Source organism: Wyeomyia smithii, chromosome 2 (genome assembly GCF_029784165.1).
Source record: "Wyeomyia smithii strain HCP4-BCI-WySm-NY-G18 chromosome 2, ASM2978416v1, whole genome shotgun sequence".
NCBI lineage: Eukaryota > Metazoa > Arthropoda > Insecta > Diptera > Culicidae > Wyeomyia > Wyeomyia smithii.
This window is the reverse complement of record NC_073695.1, coordinates 120,089,995-120,105,325: the sequence shown is the minus strand read 5'-3', so window position 1 is coordinate 120,105,325 and position 15,331 is coordinate 120,089,995. Positions and strand designations below refer to the sequence as shown.

Sequence of the window (15,331 nt, the reverse complement as noted above, 5' to 3'; positions counted from 1 at the left end):
CCAATCCTTACTCTACTGGGTACACTGGTACACTCGACCGTTTGGAAATGGTAAAGTGAGTTATAAAATGTGCTCCATCTTGTCGAGTTTGGGCTTCTTGACTGCTAAGACCATGTGGCAATGGCGTCGTGAGTTGGGATCTCGAGAAAGCATCCCCTATTTTTTCTTCGCTCTCTCCGTATTCGCTTCTGACTGGAGGATTCTGCGTCGAGTCAGTTTTAAGTCGATGCCATTGCCAATTTGATTGAAGTCATTTAAATGGAGATTACTTTTGTAAATACATAATTTACGACATCTTTGAGCAGATATCGCGTTAGCATTGATCTAGCATCCAGCAAGAAAGCTAAACGCTGGGTAGAAGGGTGAGTAGCTACTCAAATTGAAAGATTACATATATAATTCAATGAGATGGGAAAAGATGAATTGACTTGATTTACCCCTCTGAAAATGTGTTGGAAACTGAGTACGAAGTCGTGCTGTTGTGACATATTTGGCCGAAAGTGAGTTGTTATTATTCGTCAAGTCCAATGGCTGCCCATGAACTGTGTCCAATAATCTTTTGTTGAGAAATTACAATCTAATTCAAAGCGGCAGCTGCTTTTGGATAGGACCTGGCTTCTACACTATCTAGTACGTTCTACTATGAATCTATCTATCGATGTATTTTTTATGAGATAGAAGAAATTGATTTCCGCCTTCGCAATTCCAGACGCGCCCACAGTTGGCAACTAAAAACTAATCCCAAATTTAAACAAGCTGAAAAATCCACAAAAAAAGACACTACCCCATCCATTGGCGCTCTGCCAGAGTCAGGCATTCGAGAAAATGATGACTGGATATAAATTAAATAGGTCCTTATAAATCCATATCACTCTTCCTCTTACCGACCTTCGGAGCTCCTCCTAGCCATTTTCCAAAGTGGATGGCATGAAATAGCAATCATAATTTCCTCTCTGCTGCACCGGAAGCTCGCGTCATATTTCACCATCTGCGCCCCGCCTCCATGCCACAAAACAATTTTCGTCTTGTTACAGACAAACCGTTCAGAATGCGGGAGGCCTTACACCTCCTTCCGGTGTTATCCGAATGGCCTTTTTCTGTACAACCACCTTGAGGCAGCCACATACTACGAACTTCATACCACTTACAATCTTACAAGATTACTCTGTCGATACCTTTCAAAAACACAAAATATAATTAAATTTCTGTTATTCCACGCTTTGAAGTAACGTTCGTTGCTGGACGAAGCGAACGGAGCAAGACTCCAACTCCAACAGTTACAACAGCGTCTTGTAAGATCCGGCAGAATAACACTCACGCATACAGCATAGCAACACCGGCAGGTACTGTGACTGCCAGGCGCTCTAACACTGGCTGAACGATGCCAACCGGCCGACATACAGGTTGTATGCAGGATGCATTTTACCATTTCCACGTTGGATTGGAGGCTAGGAAAGGCTTGATCCTTGCAAGAACGTACATGTAATATACTTTGAAGGTAAATATTGAAATCTCAGTTTATTTATCCTTTCGAACAGATTCCATTGTTTCTGCCTGGTTGAATCTTGCAGCTGGCATTCCGGATATGCGGGAGTGAAAATTTTCGAAGCACTTATAGAAAATTTTTAAAATTACCGCTTTTTCTATATACGATGTCTAAGAGAAAGTACCAATTTTAATTTTCGGTTTCGTTCTTATGTACATGTTTACATGTTTGTGTGCACGAAAGGTATGTAACAAATAAAATATACACACTTGTGTAGTGTAGTACCTATGCCCAGTGCTGATAAAAGTCATTTTCCCCAGCAAAATTCTTCGAAAATTACAGCCAATCATTTTCAATTTTCACTTCCAATGATCGCAGCACTCTTTCAGATACACTAGATTTTCGTCCTAGTAACGTGCTGTTATACTCAGATGAAATAGATCGCGCTCATCGTTCACGGTTACGGAATAAAATTTGACGACAAATCCAACCAAATGATCTTCACTTCAAAGCGAAAAAGAAAAACAAACAGTCCACTTAACCAAAATGAACCTTACCGAAACACTTTTTCACTGACACTGACCGATGCCTTGACAATCTTCGTTAACTGATAAACTGATTCTGTTGTCTTGCTTTCATCGCATGAAATATAATGAGGTTTTTTGACAGTTCACTTCCATGCAAAAAGCGGGAAGGGAGAACTCTGAAAGGATTGTAAAAAAATAACGTTTATGGATGCTTTTTTTCACTTTCACTCAAGAGTGTCAACAAATATCAACCCTGCCCTATGCCTGTTTTATTCGTTTGTTTTGGATAATTACAATCTGTCATTGTGTGGTTTACAAAAAGGGGAGAATATTTTGTAACTGTACAACCTTTCGCTTTTATTGAACAGTTTAGGCGCAGCCCTAATCAGTCGTAATAATCATGTGATTGCAGAAGTAACGAATCGTTTGCGGTAGATTAAGATAGGGCCTCTTGTACAATAGATTTTTCTATGCATGCTTTTCAAATTTGTAGAAAGGGATCTTCCCAATGTGACAAAAATATTATGAACTTGTTCTGAAACTATTAAACTAATTTTAAGTTGATTCAAAAATAAAAACCAGGTGATATAAAACTTTTAAATTATTTTCTGTTTGGAAAACTCAAGATTCGCACCAGACCATGTAATTCTTTTTCGGATAACTCAAATACTCAAGATGGTTCAATGCACTTAAACAAGATGAATAACCAAATTCATCCAACAAACGTTCGTTTGCTCGAGGTTTCCCCCGTAAGCTACTATATTATGTATTCGGTTATCACGAAAGTGACTGGTATCCTTCAACAGAAAAATATATTCACCATTGGCAACGACGGTTTTCATTCAATCTTAAAATTTGCTGGAAAATTTTCCCGAGGCTCACGCACACTCATTTATTAGTAAGCAGTTTGCGAAGCAACAGATAGCCCTTGGTAAGACAAAAGATTCCGCCGGTCCGCCGGTAGCAGCCATCGTTGTCCTTATCTTATCGCACTAGTCGTTGCTTTTTGTCCGTAGCATGTTTTTCACCACTAGGAGATTTCCCCAATATTCCACCCAGCAGCAAGCCAGCCTTGGTTAGAAGAAGGGTTCACAGCTAGTGCTTTTCGATAATAAAGCAATTCATTTCGGTCGATGGTGCTGTAATTTGAGCCGATAAAAACCGACACGACAGCTTTATCTAGTGCCTTCAGTAGGAAGTTTTTTCTTCTCTTGTCCTTTTTTGTCAAACCGAAGAGAGTGACGCACCCGATTGTAGCGCGGATGATCCGAGTGCTGTTCAGGACCGGGAGTTGGGAGCATTCTTCTTAGATCGGATTAAAACTTATCCTTTTGAAAGGAAATAACTAGTAAGAAGAAGCATCGATGTCAAGTCAGCCAAAAACAGCTACCTTTGCCTCGTTGGCGTTGTCGTCGTCGTTGTAGAAATAACGAGAGAAACGTGATTTTGTCGCTTTCGGGCCACCAACCACAGTTAAGTTTGTCGCTTTCTGCCTTGTACCGTCGATACTGCCGGCTATAATGGTGGAATAAGTTGGTGATCCTGCTCGGGACGGATCATAATTAAAATTTCATCGAAGCTTGTGAAATTAGTTTTTAATTGGAGCTGTCAAAGTGAACAAATTTCCTAACGGTACCTAGCAGTGAACTTAAATGAGGAAAGCATTGCTTCGTTGATGCTTGATTTCGTTCGAATTCAGAATAATGATTGCGAGTCATTTTGTTCTTTTTAATTTTGCCTTTTGTGATGTGAAAAACGTAAAAAATTAAATTGCTTAGTCGATTATAATCCTGAAATGAATTTATAATGAGGTGTTTAGTGTTTATAGTTTTACACTTCTTGTTACCAGTGAACCAATTGAAACAATTCACTTATTCAACGTAACAATGGTGAATTATTTAGAAGACCAAAGCTGCCACAAATAGATTCCTTGGCATTGGCCAGTTAGCAGTAAGTTCTTCTCTGGCAGATTAATTACCAACAAGTAAACTTCTTAAACGGATTTCACATGCTCCGCATCAAGCTGGGGCAAGTGCCGTAGCGTGGCTATCAAACGTGTTGCAGACAACCCTAGGGTTGCACAGTATCGAGGAAAAATACCATTCGCTTTCTCTGCTATGCACTACAATCCCCTAGCATTTGGTCTGACACCCTGAAAACCGCTTCCAGCCGGCTAAAGAATTCTCATTCATTTGGTGCAATTTTTCTTTGCTCGCGTGTTGGAGTGCTCAGAAAAAGCCAGCAGACCGTTTTCAATTACTTCATACCATTTGTCCATCCGTCAAGCAGTCACTTGGAGCGAACCGTTTTTTTCCATCTTTGGACTTCCTATCCTACGCTTCCGCATCGAAGGTGCTCCTGCTTGCTCATTCTCACCCGGCCATTCTCAGCTTCATTTGTAGTAGCGAGCTGTCCATTCCCGTTTGTGTTGATGTGGATTTGTTTTAGCATGGAAGGCTTTTTGTGTCCTGTCGGTTCAAACCATACCGAGCAAATCCCAAATCCAGCCGGAAAGGTATTCCTGGGTGCTTTTATTCACCTATTCGCTTGTAAGAGGATTTTCTCCCTCTCTCTCTCTCCTTTTCTGGCATTGGCCATGAGAATGTGCTTTTCTTACGCCAAGTGGCCAGCCAAAATGGCTTTTGGTTGCATTTTACACGCGCTTTGGGGATCTCTGTCCACGTCCTGCTGTGTACGAGGGACCTTTGCTACGGAAGTTTTTTGTTGAACGTATTATACTGGCTATTTTTTGGGTGTTTCGGTGAATTCGTTAAAAGGACATGGAAGTACTAAACTTCAAGCTCCAAGTTACGTTTCAACGATTGCTCGGCTGTGGTTTCGTTTCGAAAATGAAACTAATTAAAAATTCCCTCTGGGCATGTGAAACGGGAGAATGTTGATTTGTTTTATTCGACTTTAACGGTTTGCCGCTTTGATGTACTCCGCAGTCGGGTTGGGGGGAGGCTATGTTAGAAAATGTGAGGTTCTTCATTTTATTACAACTGACAGCCGGACAGTTAGAATTATACCAGTTGTAGTGAACAACAGTGTGCCTAATTGGTTCGCTGTTTGTCGAACGAAGTTTGGCTATGTTTCATAATATACGAGTGCTCTTCTACAAGGATACAATTCACCTGTTCCAGAGACTAATTTTTGTAATGCTTTTCTCTTATTTATAAAGATGTTCACAATAAAATATTTTATCAATTGGCTATATTTTTGCAACATTGCCATGATTGATGTTTGATTCAATTGTATTGATCGTACAGTATAGTAAGATTAATAAAATGAATCTTGTTGTATTTTAGAATTTTACCGACAGTATTTCATTAGGGCGCTCAAAAATATTTATTACAGATCATACAAACATTAAATTCTCTAACGCAGTTGATCTTATTGATATTGTTTCCTTCGTTTTTAAGATGTATTCGACTGTAAAACGGACAAACACCATTCAATACGACCAAATCCGAACCGGGATGATGGCCAGAACCTAGCCCTAGACACCATTTTAAAATCCAATAAGGTGACTTTTGCTTTTTGGAAATCAACCACAAATGGTTGAACACCATCCAATATGAAAATTTCCGGGAACGGAATGATTCTTCGAAGCAGCTCCAAAAGTCATTTTGAACTCTAAAATGACAACTTCTGGCGTCTGGAATACAGCTTAAAATAGCCAAATTTAGCCAGGAATATGGGATTTTCGAAACCACAAATTAATTCCGGTCGTTATTCTGAAATGTAAAACGGCCGGTTTTTGAAAAAAAAAACAACGTTAATTAATATCATTCAATATGACTGTTCTTGTAGCCCGGATGCTGCTGAAAACCGGGAATCAACTCCTGGCATCATTGTGAAATTTGGAATGACTACTTTACTACTTTGTGTTGGCGGAAATCCAAGATGGCTTTTCCCGGTTTCAAGAATACAGCCCTTAAATGACCAAATATCACTCAATATTTCCGGAACCAGGATGATGCCCATAGGCCGGAAATCGAGTCAAGATTCTATTTTTTAATCCATGATAGTGACTTCTGGTTTTTGAGAAATAACCTAAAATGATTACAATACCCTGGAGAGACGACCTCACCAAACGTTCCTCTGCACAGTGGTTTATTTTGTAGTTTTCGTGCGAATAATTAACCCTCTAGTGTTTATAATGTTTTATATTGATTTTACCGAAGCCCGTCTAGAAATCATCTTGGGCACTAGAGGGTTAAATAGTGATTAAAATGTCAATTATAGCAATATATTATAACCCTGTGCGCCTTTGCAGCCGACATATTTGCATACACCGCCGCAGAAGTCTTAATCACACCTTCTGTCAACAACAACAACAACAGTATCGCACGCTAGCTTGTGGGGCTAATATCGGTCTCGATCAACCATATGAAATGAGAGAATTCGTTATCGATTGTTTTTGACATATTTTGCATGTTGTAGGATAAGTTACAACGGTACACCGTGCTCCAGTGCTGAGTCGAGAAGATTTTCAGCTTGTAAAGATCCTAAACCTGATCGGGAATCGAACCCATCACCACAACCGTGTGGGAGAGCTAGCCGATCGACATTGCTAACCACAGAACCACGGGGACCACCTTCTGTCGCTGTTCATATTTCGCGTTCTTGTTAAATTGCATGCATTGGCCACTTTACTAAACTTAATTTGTGAGTCATAAGAAAAAAAATGTTATTAGTTCGTAAAGTTATCTCAGCCTGACGGAGCTCCTCCGTTAGATGCGTTTCAGTGTAAGTTTTGCCACCAACTAAAATTATCTCGTTGATACTCACCGGTACATATGGGAAGAGAGAGAGGGAGAATCTCAGATACAAAAATAACTCTTACAAGGCAGCGTGTGTGTGGCTGATCGGAGCGTGCTTGCAACGGGATTCAATAGTAGTAGGTGATCGATAGTTTTCTTAGGAGAGATTATTTTTCCAGTAGTTTAATTGGTCAAATCGCCAGTCCATAGACATCGCATATTGCGGGTTCGAGTCCGCCTGGATGAGGAAAAGCCTGAGTCACACCTTCTGTTCTTGTTTATTTTTCGCATCCTCGTAAAATTACATATATAGCCCACTTTACCTTTACACTCTGTATTTGTATTTGCATATAATTCATCTAACCTAGGTTTACATAAATGATGGTCACAATAGTTTAAAATAATCTACACTTAACAAGTTGTTGCCTAAACTTATATGACGGCACACCAAACTCGTGAAGGTCTTCCACCTTAAGGAATGTACGAATGCAGGAGGCTAGAGGCTCGTTGTATCCAAACGCAGTGCGATGAAAACTAGGTTGTAGCAAACCAGTGGATCGTAGGCTGCGTTGCGAAGCACGAAAGTTTAACAGTGACAAAAGTTTCGGGGAGTCAATTTCACCATTAATAATTTTAGCAACAAAAAGCGCTTGCTCAATTTTCCTGCGTCGATCAAGAGTGTCGAGTCCAAGCAGACGACAGCGATCAGGATAAGGAGGCAGGTTAATCGGGTCCCGCCAAGGCAAGTTTCTCAATGCAAAACGGATGAACCTCTTCTGCACACGTTCAATACGAATAGTCCATACCAGTTGATTAGGGCACCAAACCATGCTCGCGTATTCGAGTATGGGCCGTACCAATGAGCAATACAATGCTTTTAAGCAGTAAGGGTCGTTGAAATCGAGCTATTTTGGAGATGAAGCCAAGCTGGCGTGTGGCTTTAGCAATGATGTTCGAGCGATGCAAATTAAAAGAGAGTTTCGAGTCCAATAAAACTCCAAGGTCGTTAATGTGATCCACTCTCTCAAGTTCCTGGTCGTTGATATGATAGTCGAAAACTATTGGATTCAGCTTGCGATGAAAAGTTATAACGCGGCATTTGGAGACACTGAGAAATAACCAATTTTTACGGCATCAGCCTACAAATAAGTCCAAGAGCTTTTGCAAACGGCAATAATCATCAACGGTACGTACTTTGAGGTATAGTTTCAGGTCGTCAGCAAATATCAGTTTTACACCAGTACCTAACAGCAAGGTCACATCATTAAAAAACAATGTAAATGGGAGGGGGCCCATATTGCTTCCCTGTGGGACACCTGAGTTATTCGTAAATGAGATGAACAGCAAGTTTCAACTTTTACGCGCAGTACTCTACCGCGTAGATAGGAGCTCAACTATGCAATAAATTTCCGAGAAGCACCGAGTCGCGAAATTTTCTCAAGCAGTATACCATGATCAATTTTGTCAAACGCAGCTTTCAGGTCCGTGTAAATTGCATCAACTTGAGCTTTTCGTTTTATGTTGGAGATGCATGTCGATGTGAATTAAAAAATATTGGTGTTAACGGACCGGCCGGGCATAAATCCATGCTGGCCAGTAGAAATGTAGTTTTTAACACGAGATAAAACAAACGTACTCACGATTATTTCAAACAGTTTAGAAGCGGCCGAAAGGCTAGTCTTGCAATAGCCGCACAATGCCCATAGATTGGCTGTGGGCGCTGATGTTGGCCAGCATCCCCTCATCCCGCGGTTCCAGAGCGCCGCGTCGATGATGGTTTGAGGAACCCTGAGTACGGTTCCCCCTGGTGTGTATCAAAAAATACGTGGAATTGAACACCGCGTTAAATAAGGCCGAGATTTTTGAATAGGTTGTGGCCCCGACACTTCTGGACCTCTAAAGGAAGGACCATTACGTCGTTAAACAGGACTGGCTCAAACGACGAATATTGCCGCAACATGGCGTCGAAAAATTTGACTGATTTGCTTGATAAGACTTTGCGGCCTTACAGTACCTCGGACCATAATTTAAGAAGCTCATTTCCAAGATCTGGGATATGATGTCGATTGATGCTCCCAGCTTATATATAGTAAAGGTTCTTAATAAATATTACCTCAATAAAAATTGACTCAGAAAAGAATTTCTTGTACATTCATTTTTAAACACATTTTTGAAGTATATTCAAGTATATTATTGAACACTCTGTAAGAAGGACTTATTCTTTGTTCTTTATTTGTTGAAAATTCACCAGACAAAAATAGTATATATTAATATGCACTTGTCAATGTAACTAAAAACTACGACGAATTTTCTTTGCGAATTTGTGTTATGGTTGCCGAAATCAAAAAGATCTTCCACATTGGAGAATGATCGAATGCAGTAAACTAACGGGTCATTATTTATTTATTTATTTATAAGCAACTACCAACAGACATAAATAGCTAGTCCTAATGGTTAATAATATAAAACACTACGAAACAGAGAAATGAATTTTGAGCGTAAAACTCGATGCGATAGATGAAAATCAAAGGCAGATGAAACTCGGTTGAAAGCTCGCTGAATACCAATGATGGCACCGTTAGCACTGTAGTTAGTGCGGCGGAAAGGTAGTTGCAGCGTAGATGATTAAATCCGAATTTAGTGCGGTAAAAGCTAGGCTGTGGCAATCCACGTTGACCTTGTGAGGCCCGGAAATACAATTTACAGGGTGGAAACATACAAGTGATCCACGTATTCGAGTGCCCTTTGTTGTTTTTCTGTCACAGCCTGACAAACATCTGAGCATGTTTTGAAAGAGTGACGTATTTACTGTTTATTCGGAATAAATACAGTCAATTTTTAAATCCGCTCTCAAGAAAATTGTAATGGATTCAAATAGACAACAAATAAGGGTTTGGCACCAGCAAGAATTGACTAACATCGAGATCAGGAGGAAGCTGTCACATCTGAATTTAAGCAGATTATTCGTCTACATGACCATCCAACGTTTCAAGGATACAGGTACGGTTGTTCCCAAGAAAAAAACCTGGACTTCAGTGGTCATTAAAGCAGTGAAGGAACGTCTCCGGAAAAATCCAGCCCGTTCGACAAGAGAAATGGCGTGTGAAATGAACGTGAGCCACACTTCAATGCAAGATGTTATCAAAAAAGACCTTGGATATTCAGCTTTTAAGAAGCAGAAAGTTCACAGAATAACTCGTAAAAACTTTATCGACAGGTTTGCTAGATCTCGGTTACCGAAGACCCACGCAGGTCACAATATTAATTTTTCGAACGAAGAGTTGTTTACTATGGAGGCAATTTTGAACAAGCAAAATGTACGTGTTTATGGAGCGAAAAGGCTCATTAGACAGGGACACGATTATATGAGAAAAAGGCAAAGTGTTATTTTTTCGCTCCCATGCACTTATCCTGTTTCGTATGGGTTCTACAACAAATGTTTGAATTTTCAGATCGATCGGTAGAACTATATTTTTCTGCCCGATTTTTAAAGTTTCCATACGATTTTGAATGGGAAAATCCAGTTTTTCAAAACTTATGATCCAAAGATGTCCAGTTGGCTCTTAAAAATATATCAATACATGATATTTGTGGGAAATTTTTCTGAGAAAAACTCTTCTGAAGACCATAAGGTACTACGATGTTTGTAGAAAAAAGTTATTCACCCCAAAGTGATTAAATCTCTGACGAACGGCTTAACATTGAATTTTTCTAGTAATACTGCTGCCGCATGCTGCTGTTGCAAATTCAACCACGCGATAAGAAATAATATCGCGTAGAATTAAGGTTGAAAGCTTCTTCGAATATACTAAGAGCAAAAATCAAACTTTCAAGCCTAATTTCACGCCAAATTATTTCTCATCCGTAAGCAACTTTGCAACATCAGCATGCTACAGTAGTGTTGCTGGAAAAATCCAATGTTGAACCGTTTGTCAGACATTCGATCAGTTTGGGGTGAAAAACTTTTTCTACAAACATCGTTGCGCCTTATGGCCTTCAGAAGAGTTTTTTCCAGAAAAATGTCCTACAAATATCATGTATCGACATACTTTCAGAAGCCAAATGAACATCTCTGTATAAAAGTTTTGAAAAAGTGGATTTTCCCATATTAAATGGTATGGAAACTTTAAAAATCGGGCGCAAAAATATCGTTTCATTGATGGATCTGAAAATTTACACAGTTGTTATAGGCCCCAAATGTAACACGAATGGGAGCTAACATTCATTTTTTGTCTCATCCTAATGCTCATGTGATATACCAGCCGGAAAAAGAGCAGTCTAGCGATATGGAAATTCGTCAGCTGTGATGGTTTGCTATATCGAGCAAAAGGAAATTACCATTGCTATTTATTGACAGTGCGTGTAAATAAACAACTTGCAACACGTTATCAAAGGCCATTTGCATCCTTGCGCTAAAATGCTACAGGATTCAGCATCAGCGCATAAGGCATTGATCGTTTAAAAAATGGTGTAAGCAGAATTTGCCTTGCTTCATCAGTTCATCTGAATGACCTGCATCGTCACCGGATTTGAACCCGCTAGACTTCAGTATCTGGGGATACATGCTAGGAAAGCTGAACCCCGTAAGGCATTTGAGTTTGGACACATTTATGTGCGTGCGGCTTGCAATGACTTCGAAAAGCGTCTAGTTTGATGACATAAATAAAGTGTATCACTTTCACGTTGCCACCCTGTAAAAAGGATTTTCGGTGAGTCAATTTAGGAATTTAGAACTTTTGCTACTAACACTGCTTGTTGAACTTCTCTGCGCCGTTTCAGTGTATCAATCAGACGGCAAAGGTCAGGATATAGCGGCAGGTTAATCGGGTCACGCCATGGAAGATTTCTTAAAACGCAATCCTCACGAATCTTTTCTGCACTCACTCAAGTCGCAAATTCTAGTTGTTGGGGACACCAAACCAAGCTAGCATTTTCGAGGAGTGGCCGAACGAGAGCACAACGCAACGCCTTCAAGCAATGGGAGTTCATGAAGTCACGAGCAATTTTCTAAACGAAACCAAGTTGCCACGACGCTTTAGTTATTATATTAGTACGAAGTAGATTGAACATTAGTTTAGTATACATCGAAGCTCCTAAGTTACTAACGTGGTCAATTCTTGAGAGGTCTTGAATACCAATTCGATAGTTGAATACAATTGGATTCATTTTGCGGGGAGAGGTGATCGTTTGACACTAACTAATGTTAACTGTCAACCAGTTTTTGTGGCACCAGTAAGCAAACTTTTTCAAACTCGTCGATAGAGCGTATTATCAAATACAGCTTAAGACCGTTTGCGTATACTAGTTTACAGCCAACAATAAGCAGTAAGGAACCCTCATTAAAAAACAGCTTAAACAGCAAAGGTCCTAAGTTGCTACCGTGTGGAACACCGTAGGTGTTTGAAAGCAGTTACGAACAGCAGGAATTACTTTATACACGTAGAATTCTATCACATAAGTATGAGCTAAGCCAACCCACGAACCTCTGCAATGCAATAAGGCCTAAGATTTTTTTTAATTATATTTTATGGTCAACCCGATCAAACGCTGCCTTCAAATCTGTATAGATTACGTGAAGCTTGAGAATGAGCCCATGTAAAAGTCCTTTAATAACCAAACGACCTGATTCTACTAAGATTCGAACCCACTTGTTATACGCTTGTCAAAGATGACTCCTGGAATTCCCCACTATTTTGGATAAACACACTCATTGTTTTTTTTTTTTCGACACATGTAAGTTGTGCATAGCTAAGAATAAAGGAATTTCAGAAAATGCGCTTAATTATGAAGAACTCTATTGTTAATATCATAATTAAAATGTTTTTACTCATTGTATCACCAGGGGTAATTTGTAAGACGTCAGTCATTAAAAACCAATAAAACAATTTCTTTGCTTGAATTGCAGAAAAAAAATCTTGCTATCGACAACAGACTCAAGGAAACCTATCATACCAACTTTGCTACATGCAAAATAATTTGTTTTTAGCAACCAAAGTTAGCTCGCAAATATTTCCTACGGCGCACATTTCTTCATGATAGTTAGTTCCGTTACGTCAAAATAAACAAATCAATCAATGTAAATCGAAAAAGTTCGTGGTCTATCCATACAACAAGCACCGTTTCGGTGTAACATCAACGGCTTTCATCTCGCTCTAGAAAACACATTACGACACCGCTTCACACATTTTCGCATAAACAGTACAACGAACGAATACTCTACAACACTCGGATGACTAACAGCTTACGGTTACGTTACGACGCACTAATAAGTTACTTTTCAAATTTAGAATTAAAATAAAAACAATGCATTCAAAGACTTACCTTTGCTGGCTCCGTCCGGTCCTCTTAGTATTGTGCACTCTTCTATGGTTCCGAATGCGTTAAACAACTGTCTTACATCCTCCTCGGTCTGCTGCTTGCTAAGCATGCCAACGAAAAGCTTTCGATCTGTGTAAGTTTTTGAATGGATTTAGGGATATGGATTGGAAAATGTTGATGCGTGAATTTAGGTTTGGTTTAGTTGTTTCCAAACACAATGGCACAGAGGTTCAAAAGAACGATGGCATGGTGTAGAGTGAGTTGTGAAGTGTTTTCCAATGTTTTGTGATGGAAAGGCAAGAACAATGGGAATCACATAAAAAGAAAAGAGAAAAAGAAGAAAAAGTAAATTAATAAATTGATTTTGAGTTTAATGTGTTTGTATTGTTTTTATTTTAGATTGAGGATCGGCAAACTAGTAACATCAGGAAGTGTTGCAAACATTCAGAACACAGCTTTTTACAACTCGTAATTGAAGAATATCTGATATACGAAATGACAAAGAGGTTTAATAAAAATAAAACACAACACTTCACTTGTTAGGAAATTGTTATTCGAAATAGAATGAATAAAGAAAAAAAAAATACATTTACGCCATCAATGCTGTCAAAAATACATGAAAAACATTTGATATAAAATAAAAAGAAAAACGAAGTTAACTTGTTAAGCGAATTACAAACATGACTAAAATTTCAGTCAATGGAACTTGTACCATCTATAGAGAGCATCTAATTCGATATACGGGCTCTGTAACACGGGCTAATCCACAACGATTATAAAAAAAACAACACTCATATTTAAATAACAAGTAAAAACGGTTTACAACAGCAACACATACAACTTATATTCTTTCATATGGAAGTGAGTGGCAAAGCTCTTGCACGCGTTGTCCACCTTATTAAGCCCCGAGTAGGGAGAAAATTAAGTTTCTGAATACCATGAATAGTAGTCCGATGGGAGCAATTTGCTTCCGGTAACCTTCCACCTGCAGCGTCAGATGAGTACAGCAGTAAAATTATCTCGTCACTTTTTCCCCACACTCCCAGTCGATGTCAGTGTCCTTTCCTGTTTGCCATGATTTTTGGAGAATAAAGATTTATGATTCCTGCTTCGTATAACATACCCACCCAACGGATGCAAGTATATATATTAAATCGAGGCCAGCAGCTAGTGAACAAAGTTGTAATCAAAAGCAAAACTTTGCTACCGTAAACAAAATAATATCATAAATCAAAATCTTTCTCGTAAATCTATTAAGACGTTGCAAGTAGACAACCTCACACGGCCTGTCCGCCGGCCTGACCGAGCCAAAGACCATCCGTCGTGGGACTTTGGCATGATACTAGTGAGTGAAAGGATGACGGCACCCTGGGTAGATTAAAACCTCACCTCCCGCCTCTCTCGACCGTTTGTTTCGGTTCGGGAGGAGAAACGACATGGCAACGGGAAATGATAAATTTCTTCTGCTTCTTGGCGATGATGCACACAGGACGTGGAAAGCCCGCAGGAAGTTTCCATCATAAACAACGATTGGATGGCACGTCCGGAGGATTTCTTTCATTTATCTTCGGTATCCTGTGGCACTCTTATGCGAAGGGTGTAGGTGCGTCGACTTCTGTCAGTCAGCCAGGGATAGCCAGCCGGTTCGAACGGTAACGGGGAAAAATTTTGGAAGGTCAGTCGGCCATAGTTAAGATGCATTTTAATGGTTCGGAAGTATTTTGTACATACATTGAAAATAGCTTGCAATTTAGTTGTTGGTATAATTGAAATAACAACAGCTAACTTTTTCTTGAAGATTTTATGTTGTTACTTTTACCTCAGAGGAAGACTTATAAGAAATCGATATTCGAATCGATGCTAGGTAAAAATGTAAAAAATGGTCTTAATGCATGTCCTGCAGTGCTGTAGATCATAGATCTCGTATTAAAAAAAGGTTTGGTCTCAGGTTGTTTGCTTCGATAGCAATAATAACGTGAAACCAGATTCTACGATTCAAAACGTGGTAGTAAACAAGAATTATAATCAGGAATCAGTGACAGGCGAATCAGTGACTTACTAATACTTATTACTAATTTGCTGCTGGACCTCGTCTTCTCTAATTTGCTAGAACAATTGACAATATTGGGAGGTTTTTTTATTTGCATCATTTGATGTTCACACAGACCTCTTTAATCTTGTGCTAAACATGAAACAAAACATGAGAAAATCTGTGCCTAACGATTTAATAAAGT

At 39.3% G+C, this 15,331-nt stretch overlaps 1 protein-coding gene across 20 annotated transcripts in view; it reads right to left on the bottom strand.

Annotated features, from left to right (window-relative positions):
* The window catches only part of LOC129722531 (CUGBP Elav-like family member 4), an 868,765-nt gene that overhangs the window by 136,038 nt on the left and 717,396 nt on the right, over positions 1-15,331 (bottom strand). For 14 of the 20 annotated variants that reach the window (XM_055676019.1, XM_055676017.1, XM_055676024.1 and 11 more), the window contains one exon: positions 13,101-13,226. The exons of the other annotated variants lie outside the window; for them this stretch is intronic. In XM_055676019.1, the coding sequence (XP_055531994.1) occupies positions 13,101-13,226 (126 nt within the window). The remainder of the gene's footprint in view (positions 1-13,100; positions 13,227-15,331) is intronic. 20 annotated transcript variants of the gene reach the window in all.